We start from the raw sequence: 21,792 nt of genomic DNA, 5'->3' as shown, positions 1-21,792 counted from the left end.
TAAATTTGAGAATCAAATTATACACTTTCAATATACTCTTAAGAATTATTATTTCACTGGTCACAAAATATTTTAAGGCCCATATTTGAAATTTATATTTAGAACTCAGTTTGAAAGCTTTGAAAATAAATTAAGTGTATGTAATTTAAATTCCTTTCAACAACTTTTCAGATCATTTATTAGGTAAAGTGTTTGATACATCACATATACAAAAATTAGCATTCATTATCATAGTAATGAATTTCATTTAAAATCACATATCAGTTTATATGCAATAAAAATTATCATCAAAATTTAACATTAATTGCCCCCCACCACAAACAACAAATACCCAAACACTTTTAAGGGACACACAGTTGTACACCAAAGAAAAGAAAGTCAAAATTTACAACTTTAGGAAATTCTTCAGAAGCTTTTCAACAGTCAGTATCTGATCAAATGTTAACATTACTATTTCAAAATGCCTATGTGTAAACTTGGCAAAGCAATATCTTCCTGTACTTATAAGCAATTTATAAAACAGAAAACAGACAAATTTCCTCAAGAACTGGAGCATAAGCATCTGAATGCCAATTTGCTAATATGAAGCCAATCTCAACAACTTTCACATTAAAAACAAAACAGATTAAGGTTTTTAATTTTTATTTTTATTTAGATTCTATATGTTTGTAAATTTTACTAATTAAACAAAACTAATTTTTTTCCTCCATGCCAAAAACATAATTCCCATATATGTTTGTGGTTTAAAAAAAAAAGTTTAAATTTTACTGAAAACTAAATATTTTGTTTTTTAAATGGAATCTATAAATATATGTGATTTCTGTGCTCAAAATTTGAAACGACCATTGTTGGACACTCCTATAACAATCACTAAAGCTCTTTGATATGAAAAACAACAACAACAAATCATCCGTGTTGAAAATTTCATATTTAGCCTTTATTTTAAATTATAGTCAAAGCCTTTGTTCCAAATCCACATAAATCACTGTTACTCTGAGAATAAGTTTTATAGAAAACATTATTAAACATTACATCTGATTTTAATATAGTTTCCCAATTTGCTTTTGCATGTTTATTATCAAACTCTAATCATGACTTTCCCAAACTTATTTATACTTTCACACAAACTTCCCAAGTTTTCCCAACTTAAATAAAAACCCACAAAAACTGTGGGAAATGTTTCGCTTGGAAGATAAAAGCAAATTGGTCCAAATGTACATTTGCAATAATCACTGTTTACTTTTGTTGGTCAAACATTCAGCTTGCAGTACTTTCAATATCTACATTCAACTTAATTTTCTTATTTCATAAAGAAAAAAAAAAGGAGGGAAAGTAGCCTTCCTTTCCCCCATTTTGCTCTCAAAATATAAACTCATTTAATGCAAAGCATTCCTGGGTCAGGCAGATATGTTTTAACAACAAGCACATCTAGTCTCAATGCCATTCATATCACATATAAATGCCATTTCTTTCAAAACTTTAGTCTGAATACTTTATAAGTCTAATTTGGCTTCTCCTAATGAGTACGTTTTACTACATAAGGCCCAATTTAAAAAAATAAATAATAAATAAAAAGCAAAAAAAATATTAATGTGGAAACAAGGATAAGCATTAATTTCATTTACTGAAAAAGATGAGGGCTTTTCCTTGAAGTGTCCGACTCTACCATAGATTTTGTAGTATATTTATTAAAATATGACAAAGCTTTAACCTGGGAACAGTTTACTAATTCACATTATCGATTCAAAGAGGAAGTCCGCTTTGGGTAAGTAAAATCCGGAAACTATGCTGCTTAAAAAACTAGGCTGTGTACTTTTTAAAATAATATTTAGAAACAGTCTAAAGAGTATCTGTGATAATCCACAAATTAATTCCTCTCTAGAGTCAGAAACTTGTCTCTCACAGGGGATTTAAGGCAACCACACGGTAAAATAAGCTAAAGGTAATGAAATTAAAAAGAAATGTTTCCTGATAGAATGAACACATTTTAAAGTCTATAATACTGACAACAAAAAAAGATATTTTTTTTACCATTAAAAAAAAATGTCTCCTGAAAAAAGATCCTGGTTTGAAGTCTATCACACCACAGTTTGCCAGTCATGAATCCCAGTTCATTTTCAAAATGAGGTCTATTTCCTGCAATTTCAGATATTTTAGAGTACAATTATTTTACATTTTTATGATGCCTTTGGGGTATCATTACAAATATTTTTATGTGTTTAAATTTAGGAAAGTAAAATTAAGTAATAGCTCCTCTTAAAGGGAGCTGTCAACTCTCCCCTGAACAAAAATCTTTGTTTTAAAGCAATCTAGAGATTTATATCCCTAGTAACCATAGAAATTAGTCTTAAGCTTTAGGGAAAAAAATTGCATAAAATGTTCTTATTTAATTAAAATCAGAGCTCTGCTCTTAGAAATAAGAACCTTCTTTTGAACAGAAAGAATTTTCCACCAAGTAAAATTGTTTTAAACTCAAGGTAGCACTCGGTGATAAATTAATCAAACACGTTTAGCTAGCTCTTAAACTTGTGTGCAAACAAAGTTAAATATTATGTTGGAAAGATTTTGCTCAGAGACTATATCCACTGAAAACTTTCCATAAGAAAAGAAAGTGAAACACACAGGATCCAAGTAGTATTTGTAGGTCATCTAAGTAAGAGCAGAAAAAGAAAAAGCCAAGAAAATGACTTAACAATAACAATGAGGAGCAGCACTCATGGCAGAAGTGACTTTGTTTTTATTAGGAAACTGCATGTCTCACTCAGTGTTCCTTCCCATGAAGATCCAACCATGTGCCATTCTGGTGGTGACTGTTACTTTCCGTTTCACATGTACTGCAATGGAGACATATTCTTAATTCTGCTTATCACCCAGTGGCTAAAACAAGTTTATTTCTGATTTAAAACCTGGCCAGGAAGCCCGGGAGATTCTCCACGCTCTCGTGCACCATTCTTTTCAAGAACCCACGCATGTGAGGGATGGTAGACAAACCCCTCAAACATTTTAAAACGTCAGTTTTCAAGGTTTATGAAATTCAGATGCTGAGGAACTCTGTAGACTACCAAATGTAATTAAGTTTCATGAGATTTAAAATCTGTAGCTTTGGGGTTTTCTCTGTATAATGAATAATTTTAAAAGTTAGTCACATTCTGATTCTCATTATATTTTTAAAAACTGCCCATTTGGAAATGAATCTGTTGTTGATCATATCATAAAACAAATTTTAAATACCTGTGAAGTAGTCATTTTAACACACTGTACGCACCAAGTAACGTCCAAACTACAAATATTTCTGCTTTTAGGTAAGAGGCCCAAAACAGGTATTTCTCCACAGAAGTTTATGCACTGGTAAGAATGCTAAGCATCCATTGCCTTCTGTAAGCAACCCCACTTTTGGGGAGAAGTATGGGTATTTCCTTCCTCCATTGCACATGGCTAAATTCACAGTCCTACGGAGGAAAAATTTACTGAGCACTTAAGAAGATTAAGACATCTTGGTATATATAATGAGTTGCAGAAGGGGACAGAAAATGGTGCGGAATTTATAAATGGCAAGAGTAGGTTGTTTCCACTGTATTTAAGGACACTACAGCACATTCACTTTGATAGTCCAAAAAGCTATTCCTTGATGGTCAAAAGGGCTTTTGTTTGTATAGTGGGATAAGAATCAGGAATTTTGATTCAAATGACAGTTTTTACTATCTTCATTGTAGTCTGTGCATTTCCACAGCAATTGGTTCCCAAATTTACACACACACACACACACACACACACACACACACACACACACACACATTTTCACTTTAATTCAATTAATCAACAATGCTAGAAATATAAAGTATATGCTAGCATACCAATAAAAAATATTATCTGTGATAGTTTAAAATAATCTCAAAGCACAATGCCATGTTAAAATTTTTTAACACACAACGGCTGCAACAACAAAATGTCAGTGCTAGTGGCAGTAGCACTGGAATGTCTTCACCTTCCCCCAGGTCAGCCTACACATGCAGGAGTTTATGAAAGACGCAACAGCCCTATCCTCATGAGGAACTGAAAACTGGAAAGCGCTTCATGGACTTTTGACTAAGTTTTTATAATCTTCTTCCTCCCATGCAAAAAACCCCAACAAGGTAAACATACATTCTTTCCTTGTCCCTTCTTAACCCCATATATTCCATGGTGGTCCCCTCTAGAATCTTCTCTTGCAGACAAAGCCTTACACTGGGGTCAGGTAATCTAAGTCTGCAAAGTTGTACAAGAGTGCACTGAGGTGACAGATAATGCAAACACTGTGAATAAAAGCTAATAAGTTGCAGTAGTAAGAAAGCATTTATAACCATTTACTTGTACACAGTATTGAATGAGTATTCTGCACAAAGACTACATCTTGGCTTACCATGTAACCTTATCAAGTAACTTCTCTGAGCTTCAATTCTTGCATATAAAACAAAGGGACTGCATTTCCTGATCCCTAAGGTCTAGTCTAGCTCCAAAAATTCCATGGCTTCTTGCATTTGACTGAAAACTCAACAGGATATTTTCAAGTAAGTTTTCAAATCCACATCTTACGCATACTATGCTCCATTTGCAAGGGAAAGGATTAACATTTCTTTCCACCTACTATATTACAAGGCATATTCCAAACTTCTACATATCTCATTTAATATTCACAATAACCCTCTTATATTAATACCTTTCTCGTTTCATGGATAAGAAAAACAAACCTAGATCTGTCCATTTGACTCTCCATGCTTTTTTCCAGACATTATGGAATCTCCCGGAATGCAAAGCAACAACATATGGAATCACACACTACAAATTAATAATCAAGTCATATTGAGTGTGCTCTACTGGGCACTGTGCAAGATATGCAAAGGTAGGAAGCTTGTTCTTTTCTCCCCTGTGCCTGCCTTATGGGGCTAAACTACAAAGCTATATAAGCTATATGTCCTTAATTGCAAAGGGCCATAGGAGCCCCACAGTGACATGAAATGAGAGAGGAGAGACTATGGTGAACTAGAAAATGGAGGGAATAGTATTTGACCTTGAAAGCAGAAAAGGTCTCATGCAAAGCCTTGTAAAATGTATTGCTCTCCCAGCTGATCCCTCTCCAAATGACTCTCTACATAAGCCAGGCTGAGAATAACTCTTGCAGGAGACACAGGAATGTGGCCGAGCATGGACCACGCCGCCAGGCAATCTGGATCCACCAGTTCTGACATTCATGAGCTGCACTGCCATTCCCAAATTACTCTATCTTGGCCTGAGTATCCTCATCTGTAAAATGAGGGCAACAGCAGAGTACACCTCATAAGGTATATGAAATGCGAAGGGCCCAGGAAAGTGTCTGGCACAGAGTAAGTGCTGTGCAAATGCTGGAAGGCCCAGGAAAGAAATCTCTGTGAGCCCATGGCGTGAAAATGTCCTCTTACAATCCTGGGACACAAGAAGGAAGTTTTTGTACTTTCCTTCTTATATATTTAAACTGTATGGTTAAACACACACAAAAAAACAAAAAGACAATCTTATGTTAGTCCATCTCCAGCCTCTCAATTCCAGGCCAAATTTTTAAAAACAAAAATGACACAATGAAATTCAATTTTAGATAAATGAATTCTGAATTTTGCTAAATAAATTAAAACAGTTAAGTTTGGCTTTTAAAGAGAAGGTTCTTACAGTATCCCAGCATTAAAAAAATGGAAGCAGTTAAAATTCAAGGTAGGTGACAAAATTCTGTAGTATTATCCTACCGGGGGCTCTAAAAATCACCCACTTCTAAAGTGTAAGGAAAGTAAATGAGAAATTATATGATTATCAGATGATTCAATGTTTTATACTCTGGTCTTATTTCATTTCCTTAAATAATGTTTCTTCATCAAGTGCTCTTTACCATATATATGTTCAAAAAAGTGAATATTTTTTCACTTATTCTTCATATTCCAAGAAGAAAGGTAAAGCAAGTAATATAACATGCTCCATTTAAACATGAAGAAACAGACTCAGAGAGACTTGGTCAGGTCACTGTTAACTGAGATGGGGACTGACCTCTTAAACAGTGGTGAGCTAAGGGGGAGGAAGGGTCTATGCAGCAAAAGGGTATCCAAAAATCACTGGGGACTATCCGGTCTTCATCCCATCTTGCTACTCCAGTGCAATCCTACAGCTGGAGTCCCCATGTTAGCCAGCTGTCCTGGCTAGGAGACCATCCCTGTCTGCGAGTCAGGCTAAGGCCTCATAGCTCACCACTATCTCCTATTGAACTGGTACAGCTAACCCTTCACAGAGGCCTACAGATCACACACCTTTAAGGGCTCCTAAATTTACATCCCCTGGCGCATCCCTCAGTCTCAGCCTTGCAGTCTCTCCCCTTTCTCAGTCACCGGCCCATTGAGCTTGCCCCGCCCAAGCTTGTACTAGGGAGGAAAAGCTGAGGTCTGGGATATTTGTGCTATTTTAAAATCAGTAGCTTCTGTGTGTCATTTCAAGGATACTTACGATGCTATTCTACCCAACCGGGGAGGGGGAGGGCTGCTACCAGTCACAGTATACCATCCTGTCATCAAGGAGACTAAAATTTTGCAAGGCTTGAGCACTTAGGATGCAAAAAAAAAAAAAAAAAAATCAGATGCTTGAAAGAGCCAGATGCAGTGTGTGGGAAGCAGCTGACTTGAAGCCCTCAAGGAGGTGGGGAGACTCCTTCCCACACTGCCAAGACCAGCAGCCTGAACCTGAAAGGAGGCCTCACCCAAGTGCCTACACAGCAAAAGCACCAGCTGCTTCATGTCTGACACAATCGAATTCCACAAAGCCAGTGTCTCAACCAGAGCAGTTCTGAGGACAGTGGCTCAGAATCTAGGCTCTAGATTGGCCACAGAGAGCATATCTGCCAGAATGCCCTCAGGCTCCAGAGCCAGGGGAGCTGTGACAGCATGATGACTCTCCCATCCCAGTACCTGTACAAAAAGGCTTCCTTGGGATGGACCTAGCACAGCTTGACCTCCAATTTTAGGCTAAGGCTAAATTCCCAGAATCACTGATAATATGTCACTGAGGAGCACAGACTTCCATTTTCTAAGATGTTTATAATGTACCATCAGTGAAGAAAAACTCGGGGGAAAATGTCACCACTCAATTCATCAGCATTGACTGATCAGGCCCTGAACTATCAATAATGTTACTTTTTATTATTATTTGGTATAATCAATGCCAAAAAACATCAATAGCACTCTTGTGGCATTATGCACAGGCAATTTCATCCAGTCCTACAAATATTACCTCATTTAATTATCATTAGTGACCTTTTGTGGTTGCTATTAATTTACACATAGGGGAATTCATCATTCCTTATTTTATACAGAGGAAACCGAAGCTCAAAAAGGTTAAATACCTTGCCCAAAGTGACTCAGCTGGTTAGTACCAGAAGCGGATCATAACCCAGCTAACCTGGTTGTGGAATCTGCTCCTTTGTACTGTCTGTATTGCCTGTCATGTTTCAACTGTCAAGAAAGCAAACCATGAACTCTGTCAAGGACAAACTTGTTTGCTGGTTTCCTCTGTCACACCTTCCTGAGATCCATCAACTAAACCTAGATGAAATTTGTCTTGTTCTTATGGAACTGAGCAAATATTAACTTTATCTTCTTATACATATGAATGTCAGAAGACGCCAGGCTTTGGGCCAGAGAATGTGTACTCACAAGTGATTGCATGGGAAGGTACATGGTATAAGAGAGGCAGGGTTATTAATTGCCCTAAGTGGGCAGATATGTTTTCCTACTTACTAAAGGAAGTCACGTAAGACCTTCATAACAATATTCATTAGGAAGTCCCAAATGAATCACTCTTTTCTAGAAAAGGGATTCTCATTCCACAGAACCTCCCTCCATGCATACTGTTTTTCACCAGAAATTTGCAACTCATCTGTATAGGTCTTCCCTAAATTTGGAAATAATAATATTACTGCCGATACATCTTCAATCATCAGCTTAAGGATATCCCATAAATATTTACTGAATAAATAAAAGTAAGTACATGTGTTTGGACTATCTAAATCATTAGTTTAATCCAAAATTAAAAACTTCACAAACTCCCAAAGGAAAACAGTGCTGTGATATTAATTCACTGACAGAACAAAATTATCAGCTCATATAATACAGGTACTCAAGACCCTTAAGAGGTAGGATCAGAAACAGTTTCTATATGGGCATAAATTAATACCCCCAAATATAAGGCAAACAGAAAGAAATATGAATTCTAAGAAAAAGATCTAGGTTTCCAATGAGGGGACCAGAGAGAGGCCAAACACTGAGAGGACAATGGCATTTTCCACTCCACAGGCCTTGAAGAACAAGACCTGGCCTGGTTCACAAAGCCTCCGGAAGTTCTGCACACAGCAGGAGGTTCACCTCCACAGCACATTCCAGCTCTAGAATCCCTTGGTGCACAGGGAACAAAATTTACAACTGGGCCAAAGAGACAAAGGAAGAAACTAACTTACTACTTCGTAGCAGAAAAGTAACACTCTGAGGCCATCATGAACTCACACAAGACAAACACTCCAAAATTTTATCCCAGTGCCCAACAAACTTTCTTTAAAAGATCCTTTCTTTCAAATTAAAAACAGTAGCTTTATTAATGTACGATCCATTTCAAATTTGAAACACAACTCTAAACCATACCTTGTGGAATGGAAAGCCATAATTGTAATGTGGAATGAGACCAACTGAAATCAATATAAGAAATCTGAAGTAAGTAAATACTCTTTTTTTCCTGGGGGTAGTATAAAACGTATGAAATTACAGTAGTAAGAAGTTATTAATTTGAAATTATAAAGTGGAATTGAGGACTTCAAAATATTCGTAGATTTTTTCAAAGAATTCCAAAAGCAAAGAAAACCACACCATACTCTGGAAAAGCTTACCTTTTAGAAAAACAGCATTTAATTTACACAGCTGCTTGACCATGGTGTGCTGCAAAGAAACAGCAGTATGGACTCACCAACCTCAGCACTGACTAAAGCAGCATTTTCAAGTTCATGGGTATTCATGACTAGCTTCTACAAAACTATTCATTATTTAATAGCTAACCCAACTTAATTATTAAATCTAAACCAGGTAAGAATAGGACCTGTGTCAAGTTATCTGTATAACAGAATACTCTGGCAAGCAGATTTGTTGAAAATTTCAACAATCACTCGGCAAAGAATCACCAACAGCAGAAAATTACCTTTGAGTCAGAAAAACTAACTAGAGGCACTCTAAAATGCTTTATTATAAGAAAGAATAAAGGAGTGTTCATTCAAGAGGGGGAAATGGCTTTAATTTTTTTTCTCAAATAAAATGACTACTAATTAAATAAGTTATCTTGGCTTTAACCCACAAATGGCTCACTGTTTCACACCAGTGGGATCTGTGCACTGCAGGTAGAGGTGGGGCAGCTGTGTGTGAGTGTGTGTGTGTGAGTGATCCTAAGCATAGGCTTCAGGGACTGCAGATCTATGATGCTATCTTCATTAAGATCTTAAAATTACTTTTCTGTGACTTTGTATTATTAAAAAAGAAAAGATAAAACCTTACCTATTCAATTGTATTTTAAATTTTTATAACCTTATTTTCTGCATACAGTGGAGAATTTATAAAACACACAAAATACAAAGAAAATAAAAACTACCCATAACAACATCACCTTGAAATTAGCTCTTGTATTATTATCCAGGTTATGCATATCCTTTATATAAGTGAAACCACCTTATGTATACAATTCTATATTCTACTTATTTTCTTAATGCCATAATGAGTACTTTCCCATGTAATTAAAAATTCTTCTGGCTCAGTGGTAGAGCACTTGCCTAGCATGTGTGAGATACTGGGTTCGATCCTCAGCATCACATAAAAATAAATCAATAATTTTTTAGATTTATTATTATTTTTAAAATTTATTGTAATTTAACTATTTCTCTGTTGTTAGACAACCAAGTTGTTTCTTCTAAATTTTCACAAGGACTAAATATGCTATAAAGAATATCTATTTTGCTATGCCAGAGTATTTCTGTACATTAAACCTTCTTCTGTATTTGTAGTTCACTAAGGAAAAGACTAAAAAGAGCAATTGCAAAGTAAGAGAGAAGCATTCTAAAATCCTGATGCATTTTGCCAAAGTGCTTCCTGTCCTGTTTGCCTCAATCCTGGGCACAAGGCAATGGTCTTACAATAGTGCTGCCCCGGCCTCCCCTCCCCTATTCAGATGGTACAGTTTATTTTTATTTTATTTTATTTTATTGGTACCAGGGATTGAATTCAGGGGCACTCAACTATTGAGCCACATCCCCAGCCTTTTTTTTTTTTTTGTATTTTATTTAAAGACAGGGTCTCACTGAGTTGCTTAGTGCCTTGCTTTTTGCTGAGGCTAGCTTTGAATTCATGATCCTCCTGCCTCAGCCTCCAGAGCTACTGGGATTACAGGCATGCACCACTGTGCTTGTTGTTTTAAATTGCACCACAGTTTTTTCTGGGAGTAGTATAAAATGTGTCCATCCAACCATGAGAAAATCAAACTCCTTTCACCTCAAGTTAGTAACCATTTTATCTATGCAGGGCAAATTAAGACCTCAGTTTTCTCATTTGGAAAATGAGGGAAGTAAGATGAAATGACTTCTCAGGCTGTTTGGAGTTCTGACATTTTATGATTCTTCTTTTGTGTGCAGACACCACATGTTTAGGTTCACAGACACTAGCAGAAGGACAAAACTGGACCTGCTCACTTAGAGCTGTCCAGCTGTCACTTAACCTGTTTTCCTTGGAACAGATCATGAAGAATAACCTTGCAAATTAAAAATACTTATATACAACTGCCACACTCTTTCATAAAAAAAAGATAACATTCCCTTCTGGTATTTAAATATATAACCTAGTTTTTGATTCTCAATTCAGGCTCCATAAAACTAGATGCTACAGCTGGAAATTCTGATTCAAAATTATGACTTCACAGCAAACCAGATGCTATAGTGAAGATAAGATTTCCCGGAGAAGGGCGGCATTTTAAAAGGCAATCAAAAATCTGCATTAGATTTTCTACAGAAAACAGAAACCTCCAGGACACTAGTAAGCATAAAGAATCTGAACATCAACAAAAAGATGAAGCTGCCAATTTGCAGTACATATTTCTTAGCAACAACAATATACTTATTTGATCACACAGAGACCTCTATGAGGTAAAACGTACCTACCTGGTACCTTAAAAGTACCAAAGGCGAAAGAAAACAAATGACAACATGAATTTTTAAAACTGTATAAAAACCACATTATGAAAGGTACTAAAAACCCCTAATGTTGTTTTAATGGAGAATTTGAATAGAATCTTGTTACTTGAAAAACAGTAAAAGTCACTTAAAACAAAATAGGTAGGAAAACAGAAAAAATAAGTTTAGAGAAAACAGCTTTACTATGAAGTTAGCTAGAAGCTAGAGAATCGACAAAAACTTTACTTGTAAAAAAACATTTTTATTCCTGAAAATTAATCTCGTAGCATAAAAGACTATTCAGGAATAAAATACTTTTCCTTTTATATCTTTTCAAAAGAAAATGAAAAGTTTATAGATTTGGAGTCAAATTTTACAGAGAAAGTTTTTTCTTGTATTTAATACCAGTGAGGAAAAAAAGTATTTTACTGAGTTCTCGCACCACACCTTGGTTGAGGAAACTGTGGTCATCAACAAAAACAACAACACACACGACTCTTGGCTCTGGTGTAGCTTTCAGCAGCAATCCACCCTGTAGGGGTACAAACATCCCTGCAAGTAGATCCTCCATTGCTAAGTGTTCCTGGCACAAATAATTTCAAGGGAACTGCAGTCTAGCTCCCCTCCTGCCCCACATCCATCCTCTCCACTAAGGTAGCTCTGCAGGGTGACTTTCCCACACCCAACACTCTCTCCCTGGCCCATTCCAGGAGAGAAACACAGTACATCAGCCCTGGTTTACTGTGCTCACTATCCTGGTCTAAACACCTTGGACAAAGGGACATGGGACACTCCTGGATAAGATGAGAAAGTGGATGACTTTAATGACTGACAACAAATCTTTTCCCAAGTCCAGGAACTCCCAATTTATTCCATTAAACAAAATGAAAAAAAGATCTGAGTTGCCATTTGACCAATCATTAAAGAAAAAAAAAGAGTTGATGATAGTTCTGACCTGGAACTCAGAGGAAGTTCTCAGAGCTAGGTGGCCAACTTCCATTCTTATCTCCTTATTTATGCAAATAAGGCTTCTCAGTGCTTATGTAAGACAAGAAAACTAAGAGTGCAATTGATATTGACCCCTTTCACATTCCAGAAAAAGGTAATATTTGTCCACCTGCAACTTAGAAAAACAAGATGAGTCTATCCATTGCCTTGAGAGGTTTTCCTGACAAAATAATGTATTTTTTGTTCCTTTTTATTTAATTTTTTTGGAACTAGGGATTGAACTCAGGGCTGATTTACTGCCAAGCTACATCCCAGCCCTTTGCGTTAATTTTTTATTTTGAGACAGGGTCTCACTAAGTTCCTGAGGGTCTCACTAGGTTGCTGAGGCTACTCTTGAATTTCAGATTCTCCTGTCTCAGCCTCCTGAGTCACTAAGATTACTGGTACATGCCATTGTGCCTGGCTTGTATTTTCTGTTTTAATTTATGTGCACCAATAATAATCACAAAGGTAACTCAATACAGAACACTTGGAGTCTTTTGGTCACCACTGGGAATTTATTTTAAGTTAAGCTTCAACTTGCCTACCTATTTTTGCTGCACAGAAGTATGATAGAATAATTAATGAAAATTTTCCAAGCATAAACAGAGAACAGGTATTACATAAGGAAAACAAAAAGGAAATATGGGTTTCATGAGAAAAAGTGATAAAATTTACAACTGTATAAAAGCTTTGTCAGAGTTTTAACAAATTATGACATCTGGATTCCATGGGCTACATTTAAATGAATGAAAAAAAGTTTCATTTTAAAACGTCAAGTTTCATAGTATGCTAGAAATTATATTCTTTGCAACTATCTAAATTTATGGGGAAAAATGAAAGATGTCAGAGTGTTACCTATTTTTTTTTTTTCTTTTCAGAATTCTTCTGGGAGATACAAGAACAAAAATGTTTAAAAATCACTGGCTTATAATCTGGTAGGGAGAAAAACACTAAGAATACATTTACAAATACAGCCCTGTGACGTGAAAGCATCAGGATCCTAGGAGAGCATAAAAGAGAAGCTTCCAACATAGTCTGGGGAAGGAGCAGAGGCAAACCTCAGGAGAGAAGGACTGTGATTGTCATGTTCACTCTGAGAGTCCTGGGATCTAGAATAAATGAGTGAAAGGAATGTTTGGGCTGAGAAATAAAATTTTAAAAGGAGCAAGCCCAGCAGAGTGTGTGTGGGTGGGGAGGGGGCTTTCACAGAGGGAGCAGCATCTGTAAAGGCTCAGAGGTGGAGGTGAAATGTCCAAGGACTCAGGCTTGTACATGCTATGCTCTATAAACTCTATTGAGGATTCACTTGTTTTTTTTTAATTTTTATTTTTTTCTAAAGAGATAACTGGAAAGAAACATTTCAATCAAGAAGTGACTATTCATGGGGCTGGGGATGTGGCTCAAGCGGTAGTGCGCTCGCCTGGCATGCTTGCAGCCAGGGTTCGATCCTCAGCACAACATACAAACAAAGATGTTGTATCTGCCGAAAACTGAAAAAATAAATATTAAAAATTCTCTCTCTCTCCCCCTCTCTCTTAAAAAAAAAAAAAAAGAAGTGACTATTCAGGTTCACTTTTCATGTACTTATTATCTCTCAGAAAAAAATCTGTTACTAATCATTCAGAAGAAGGAATTCATCCATCCATCCATCAGACATTAACTGATCTGTTTTGTGCTGGGTACCCTATTAGGCACTGATGACATGTGGTAAACAGAACCCGCAACCCATGAAGAAGTTTTGTTTTGCTTTTGTTATTTTGGGCAGAGATGGGGATCAAACCCAGGGCCTTCCATACAATAGGCAAGCGTTCTACCATTGAGTTGCATTCCCAGCCGAAGAATTATTTACTTTACGAGAATAAAAAGACAAGCTTATTGTGAGTCTCCAAAAATATTTCATATGAAAAAGGACTTGTATCTAGCATACATAAAAAATCTCTAAACTTAAAATTAAGGAAACAACCCAGTTTAACAGGAGGCAAAAGACTCAAACAGACATTTCACTAAAAAAGGAAAACAGGCACACAAAAGATGGTCAACAAGCTGGACACAGTGGTGCATGCCTATAATCCCAGTGACCTGGGAGGCTGAGGCAGGAGGATCCCAAGTTTGAGGCCAGCCTGGGCAACTTAGGGAGGCCCTAAGTGACTCAGTAAGCAAGACCCTGTCTAAAAATACAAAATAAAAAGGGGCTGGGGATGTGGCTCAGTGGTAAAGTGCCCCTGGGTTCAATGACCAGGACAAAAAAAAAAAGCACATAAAAAAGATGCTCAACATTATTAGCCATTAGAGAGATGCTAATTTAGAAACTTGAATACACATCTAGTAAAATAGTTAAAATTTTATTTTCCTGACAACATCAAGCATTGGTAAGGATGTGGAGCAACTAGAACTCTCACACATTGCTGGTGGAAATAGAAAATAGTATGCACTTTGGGAAATAAGCTAGCAAGTTTGTTCTTTTTTTAAAACTACACCCTTACTGAAATTTAATTTATAGAGCACACAATTTGCCCATTTATAGTGTACAATGTGGTGGTTTTTTAGTACACAAATTGTGCAATCATCACCCTAATCTATTTTCGTACCTTCTCACCACCTAAAAAACTCTCTACCCATTAGTAGTCACCCCCTCATTTCCCCCCAAGGCTCCAGCATTAGGCAACCATCTACTTCCTGCTTCTACTTCATTGGATGGATATGCATTTTATTTATCTATTCGTAAGTTAATGGACTTTGAACTATTTGATTATTATAAATAATACTGCTATGAACATTTGTACACAGGCAGTTTCTTATGTTAAAACATACACTTACACTATTACTTGACAGTGTCACTCCTAAGTATCTGCCCTAGAGAAATTAAAACTTATGCTCAAATATTTGTAGCTGCTCAGCTGCCAAAAACTGGACACTCCCAAATGTCCATCAAGAGGTGATGGCAGATAACTAGAGTACCTCCATATGATGGAGTGCTACTCAGTAATAAAGGGGGAGGAACTGCTGATAGACATATTTTTTATTGTACTAGGGATTGAAGCAGGGCGCTTTACAACTAAGCTATTATTTTGAAACAAGGTCTAAGTTGCTTAAGACCTTACTAAATTGCTGAGGCTGGCTTTGAACTTGCAATCCTCCTGCCTCAGCCTCTTGAACTTCTAGGATTATAGACATGTGCCATTATGCCCGGAGCACGCGTGCGTGCACGCACGCGCACCCGCACACACACACACACACACACACACACCTACCTTGAAGGGACTGAAAGGACATTATTCTTTTAGTCAAACTGAGTAGAAGTCAGTTGCAAAGGGTATATACTACATCATTACATTTACATGAAAAACAAAATTACAGTAATGAAGAAGAAGGTTAATAAAATATATTAGATGGTTCCAGGCATGAGGGCCATGCTTGTAATTCCAGCAACTCAGAAGTTTGCAAGTTCAAAGCCAGCTTGGGTAACTTAGGGAGACCCTGTCTCAAAATAAAAAAGTAAAAAAGGGTTGGAAGTGTGGCTCATGAGTAGAGTGCTTGCCCCGTGTGTAGGTGAGGCCCTGGTTGAAGGCTAGATGGTGATGTGTGTTATTAGAATTGGAACACAAGAACAGCAAGGTGAGGGAGACCTAAGCAGAGTGCAGGAGAGGAAGTGAATTACAATTTTAAGGAGAGTGTCAGGGTGTCTCACTAACAAGATGGCAGGCAAGAAAATGCTTCGCAAAAGGCAGGTAAAGTCAGCCAGGCACATATCTCTAGGCAGATATGTGGGGGAAAGCATTCCATATAGTGGGAACAGCAAGTACAAAGGCCCTGAGATAGGTGTGTACCTTGCATGAGTGATGACCAGCAGAGACTCTACAGCAGACATCCAAGCAAAGACTTGGATGTAGAGAGACCCTCAGATCTCATAGATGATACAGGTCTCTAAGTTAGACTTTGAAAGAAAAGCCTGTATAATAGACATAAATTTGGGAGTTTCTGGACTACAGATAATATTAGATGATACAGGTCTCTAAGTTAGACTTTGAAAGAAAAGCCTGTATAATAGACATAAATTTGGGAGTTTCTGGACTACAGATAATATTAGATGATACAGGTCTCTAAGTTAGACTTTGAAAGAAAAGCCTGTATAATAGACATAAATTTGGGAGTTTCTGGACTACAGATAATATTAAAGCCATGGGGCTGGATGAAATCACTATTCATCACTTTATGAACAAACATTTAATGAGTACCTACTGTACGTCAACCATATGTCAAGGAGAAAGAGGCAGAGGGGGAACCCAACTTCTCAAAATCCTCTGCTAGTTTAATTCTAAGTTTAACCAGAGTAAAGATGGAAGGCAGGGAGAAGAGAAACAGAGAGAATCTGCATTCATAGTTTTAAAAAATTTAGTCAGTTTTCAGAAAATTTTAAAAAGCTTTTGTGTAAAATGTCAATAACCTTGACTCTGGTCCTTCTAGGGGATTAACTGCAGTTCCCGGCTCAGTGGCTCAGATCTACGCTGTCTACTCATTCACTCATGTTCTTCGCAGCAATTTGTCCAACAAGAAATCCATGCTATGGCTTGAACATGAACCGGAAGGTGAATCAAAGGTACCCTGAATGCTGACAGTTTCAAAGAGGAGCTCCACTTGTGCAGCCCATGTTGAGGCAGCCCCTGGTGGCAATACTGATGCAGCAATGCTTCACTGAGGTCACTGAGAGATGCACTCTGTTCCATGTAGCTGAACACTTGACTTCTATCAGTTATTCCTAAACATGGTGATTTAATTCCTTCTATGTGAACTGAATGTAGATCTTAAAAGAAATCATATGGCAGGCAGCATATTTTGGATGTGCTCCTAATAGCAATTTATGAATAGGCTTTACTCCAAAAGGTTTAAACTTTAGGGTATATATAAATATCTACCTCAACCTGAATGGTAGGCAAATCAATAGTCCTCCTAAACCTGGGGTGATGGGAGACCTGCATATTAGGAAAGCTAAATGTTGAGAAATCTTAAAAACGGGACGGAAATGTATACCAATCACCAAACACTCCACAACTCATTCATGTATACCTCTAGGTTAGCTAAGGTCCTACTGCACAGAAATATTTCTAGCTAGCATTCCAAAGAAGGGCTCAGGGAGATTTCAGTGGATACTACAGAATATGTGAAAGATGAATTAAAACCAACCTTGACTCTTATTGACACTTTGGGCTGAATAATTCTTTGTATGGAGGTGGAGAATGTGCTGTGGGAGAAGTATCTTGTATAGTATAGTTATGTTGGGAGCAACCCTGGCCTCCACGCCCCAGATGCCAGTAGCAGCTCCTATCCATGCCAACCAGAAATGACTCCAGATGCTGGCAAAGGCCCTGGAGGCAAAACCGCCCCCAGTTAAGAACCTCTGGTTTAAATGATCCAAACAAGTAAAGGGCTAAAATAAAGCTGGGTCTCTGAAACAAATGGAAGCAGACATTCAGACCTCTAGGTCTTCCTTGATCCTAGTCCTTGTTTCCTCTGCATTTTAGCTTTAACTCTCTCAGTGCAGCCCAGCAATGATAAATGGCCACCAAAAGCTCCTGGGCTCTGTTTGTTAAAATCCAGGCTGCTAGACAAAGAACGGCTCTGTCTCAACTCCAGCTCAGAAATATCCAGGGAAAGGATCCTGCAGGGCCTGATTCAAGTCCAGTACCAGGTCCATGGCCTGGAGGGTAGAAAATGTTATTTGGGAACACAGTGGCTTCTACTTAAACCACCTGGTTAAAGTCAAGAGTTAGGATCAGTTCCTAAAAGGAGGAAGGGCCACTGTTGACAGAAGGGTGGCTTGGGGACAAAGAACAATAGGTACCCACCACAACCACTTAATACTACCAGTAAGGACAACATCCAGCAAACACCGCAGTACTACCAGTCCTTCCTCATAACAAACTGATCTGTTTTCTATGCCCGATGCAGTTTGTGGGCTGGGTACTCCAGGATGCATTTGATTCCACCAGGAGACCACCATCAACTTTTGAATAAGTGGGCAAAAAGAGTAAATAAAATCTATGGCTGGAGGTTTCATTCACTGATAGACTTTAAAGTGATTTCTGGATGACACATTTAAGCAATCCACCGATGAAATTTGGGATTATTATTATTATACACTGCTCACAGTCAGACATGACAAAGGACTGACAGTTGGTATGCTTTGTGGGATACTAACAAAATACACTTTCAACATGTGACTATGCTTCAATCAACAGAAGACCATAATTGAACAACCATTGCCCAATTTGTGGGCTAACAGAAAACCAAATGTTTGCCTTGAAACTTTCCAACTGGGTTCAAGAATAAAATTCAGGAATATGATGATATACATATCAAACAGACAGGAATGCATTCAATTCATACTGTAAGGAATGAAGCAATCTAAGTTAAAAAATGTTTAAACTTCCCTACGCCAGAAGACAGGAAATAGGAAACCTTTCCTTGGGTTTTTCAATATCAAATCCCAGCACTTATGTTCTATGTGAATTAAAGAGGCACCTATACCTTACGAGTGGGGCTCAAAAGAAAGTGGACTTTCTTTTGAGCCCCACTGGACTTAGATCTCCAGTTTCTGCTTTGCCTTCAGCAAGCCAGTGTGTAGGGGTTGCCCATTCATTTGCTAACTTCCAGAAGAAGGACCCTCCAAGACCTGAAGGAAACCTTATCTCAGAAATACTGCCTCCCATCTTAGGCCAAAGATAGAATAAGGTTTAAAGAACCCTAGAAGTAAAAGAGAGTGGGAGATTTCAAACCTGCCTTGTCATCTCAATCTGCGTTGTGGAAGTCTCTGATATATAATGGCCAAAGCCCTCATTGGGTTGTTCCTGGATCTTATGGTGTTATGGTTTCAGGGACCACATTCCTCAGTGACCAAGTCACAGGAATAGCAATATTTTCAAAGTCCACAGTGCAATTACTTAAATGTGGCACACTGAAAATTTCCAAAATCCCCAAGTTGGTAAAAATCACATTCCTACATCTTAATAGATACCTGACAAAAGGGAATGACCACTGAGATTCTTAACCCACTAAGCATGTCCATCTTCAGGGAAAAGCCACAGGTCTGGAATGCCTCCTTGCTGATACAATAAGAACTGGCAGGTAGGTGATGGGATTAGACAACTACCAACTTCTTATTTTTCAATAAAAGACTAATGTTCAATCATTGCTCTTATAAATGTTATGATCCCTCTCCCTTTCAACTGAAGGCAGGGCTATGATAAAGACACTGAGGTCCTGAGGAGGAAAAACAGGCGAATATGTAAGAGTTGATACTGGAGGGAGAAGTGTTGAGAGTCCACCTTCCATTGCGGAAGAGAATCCAGCCTCAAGGAGACATGATCGGCAACCTTACACTTCAAAACTCACAACACCAAGGACTTTGTATAACTTCACTGCATCAAGGAGCAGTGAAAGAAGCAGTGCAAGTTCTAAAATGTTTATCAACTGATTACTTCTGCAAGGTCTCACTATGAATCAGGAAGAATTGTACAAATCGGAGAAATGTTTCTCAGTCTTCTTACTGCAGGTGGGAAAAGCAGTTGCACAAAACTGTCATAAGTTAGGCAATAAACTCTTTTTGTCAAGAACAGCAACAGACACTGTAGAATCAATGGAAAACAGAGACTTCATGAACAAAATTTATTTTATCATTCTCATTTTTTAAAATTTAGAATGTAATGCCTATAGACCAGCAACTGGGGAGGCTGAGACAAGAGGATCACAAGGACAGACTCAGCAAACTTAGTGAGACCCTGTCTCAAAATAAAATATAGAAAAACGGCTGAGAATGTAGCTTAGTGATAAAGTGACCCTAGATTCAGTCCCTAGAAACATTAAAAAAAAAAATTAGAGTGGAAACATAAAGTTCTCTTTCAGTTATTTGGTTATAGCCAAAAAAGAAAAAAGAAAGATTCCTTAAGTGTTATTTAGATGTGACTATTAACTTTTAAGGGTCCTTCAGTTTGACCTGGAACTCTGAATGGGTGATCTACTCTGTCCCCATTCAGTCAACAAGGGGAGTGGCTGCCACGAGCTAGCACTGGGTGTAAAGCTGGACTATGGTGGGAGAACATAACAACCATCCAGGCTTTGATCTGAAGGAGCTTACAGTCCAGCAGGAGTGGCAAAGACAGGTTTAATGAAACCACTGAGGGAGGTACTCACATATTAGGTAATGAATACAGGAACTCAGGGAGCGCTGGTCTGTGGAACAGGATGAACAAAGAATCAAAAGCACTTTCTACGGAGTAGATAAGGGCTGGCTAAGAGTGGCTCCTAAGAGTCTCTCCCACCACTAGTTAGGAAGGCTTATCTTTCATTCTTGGTGAAGATACTAAGAAGCATCCAATGACACTATAGTAGTAGGTCATAAAATATGGGCACAGGAAAGAGGGAAAGAATCACATTCTCCAAGTGTTCTTAAGCAAACGCCTCATGGAAACATGCAGCATAAGGTACTTGTAACCCTGTTTAAGTTTCATTTTCTCTGTATACAATTCCCAGAAAGTACATTCATATAACCACTTATAAAATTGCTTTTCTCCCCAGTGACAAAGTCCTTAAAACTTTCAAAGCAGGATGAGACCTGAATGAATACAACTATTCAAAAATAACATAACACACTAGGAATGGTTGTAATATTTCTAGAAAAATTCATGGTCTAATATGTAATGAAACTTCCAATAAATATCTCTAAACAATTATTTCCAATGTTAATTAGGATGTGAATGATTGTGAATAATAATGAGGAAAAAGAGCTTTGATGCTTCATAGGTTATTTTAAAACTTGTGGTCATCTTTGTGTTGTAAAAACAAATAAACAAATAAACAAAAACTTGAATTGCTACAGTTCCTGGACAAAATTTAAAAATCTGGAATTGCTATGGCAGTTCAAGTAAACTCTCATTCAAATATTCATCCAATCATAAAATGACTTTATTAAGAAATTGTTTGAAATGGATTCTGAATACAATACACTTACCTCATACTGGATGCCAGTCTGATTAGCAAATGCAAAAAAAAAGTATAGGGAAAAAGATGTAACACACTTGATGAAAGAGAAAAATATGGTTTAACAATTTGCACATATTTTTAAAAACATCTCTTTAAGCAGACAAAACAACTGATAATTAGCAAAACTATAGTTTTCTAAGCTAAAGGAAAATAAATTATTTTTTCCTAGCACATAAAAATGAGTACAGTCCGCAGCAACATTTTTAAAGGCTACTTGTAAAAACTACTATTCACGGTAAAATCTCAGGACTCCCCCATCCCATGCAGTTTTTTCTCCAGCACAAATTACTGATTTGTATAAAAAGGTATGTATTTAGAAAACAAACATCTGATTAAACATAAGCTATAGCCAATACAAAAATTTATGTGATACAAAAAGGCAGTATCTTACAACCAAGAAGGTAAAACACCAAGTAGCAAAATGAATCCTTTAAGAACTATCAAACCAAACAAAAAATAAAATTAGATATAAATTCAAGTTTTAGACTGTGGTCAATTGAGGTCTAGACAAAACCCTATGTTTGTTC

General features: G+C 37.3%; 1 protein-coding gene across 9 annotated transcripts in view; it reads right to left on the bottom strand.

The window, feature by feature from the left end:
- The window catches only part of Stx18 (syntaxin 18), a 145,132-nt gene that overhangs the window by 98,310 nt on the left and 25,030 nt on the right, over positions 1-21,792 (bottom strand). For 7 of the 9 annotated variants that reach the window (XR_013425684.1, XM_078021025.1, XM_078021022.1 and 4 more), the window contains exon 2: positions 21,234-21,251. The exons of the other annotated variants lie outside the window; for them this stretch is intronic. Coding sequence is in view for 6 of the 7 variants with exons in the window: in XM_078021025.1 (XP_077877151.1) it covers positions 21,234-21,251 (18 nt within the window). In the remaining variant the exon portion in view is untranslated. The remainder of the gene's footprint in view (positions 1-21,233; positions 21,252-21,792) is intronic. 9 annotated transcript variants of the gene reach the window in all.

Source organism: Ictidomys tridecemlineatus, chromosome 9, assembly GCF_052094955.1.
Source record: "Ictidomys tridecemlineatus isolate mIctTri1 chromosome 9, mIctTri1.hap1, whole genome shotgun sequence".
In the NCBI taxonomy this organism is placed as follows: domain Eukaryota; kingdom Metazoa; phylum Chordata; class Mammalia; order Rodentia; family Sciuridae; genus Ictidomys; species Ictidomys tridecemlineatus.
Note: the sequence above shows the minus strand (reverse complement) of the source record. Positions and strands in the feature narration are given on the sequence as shown.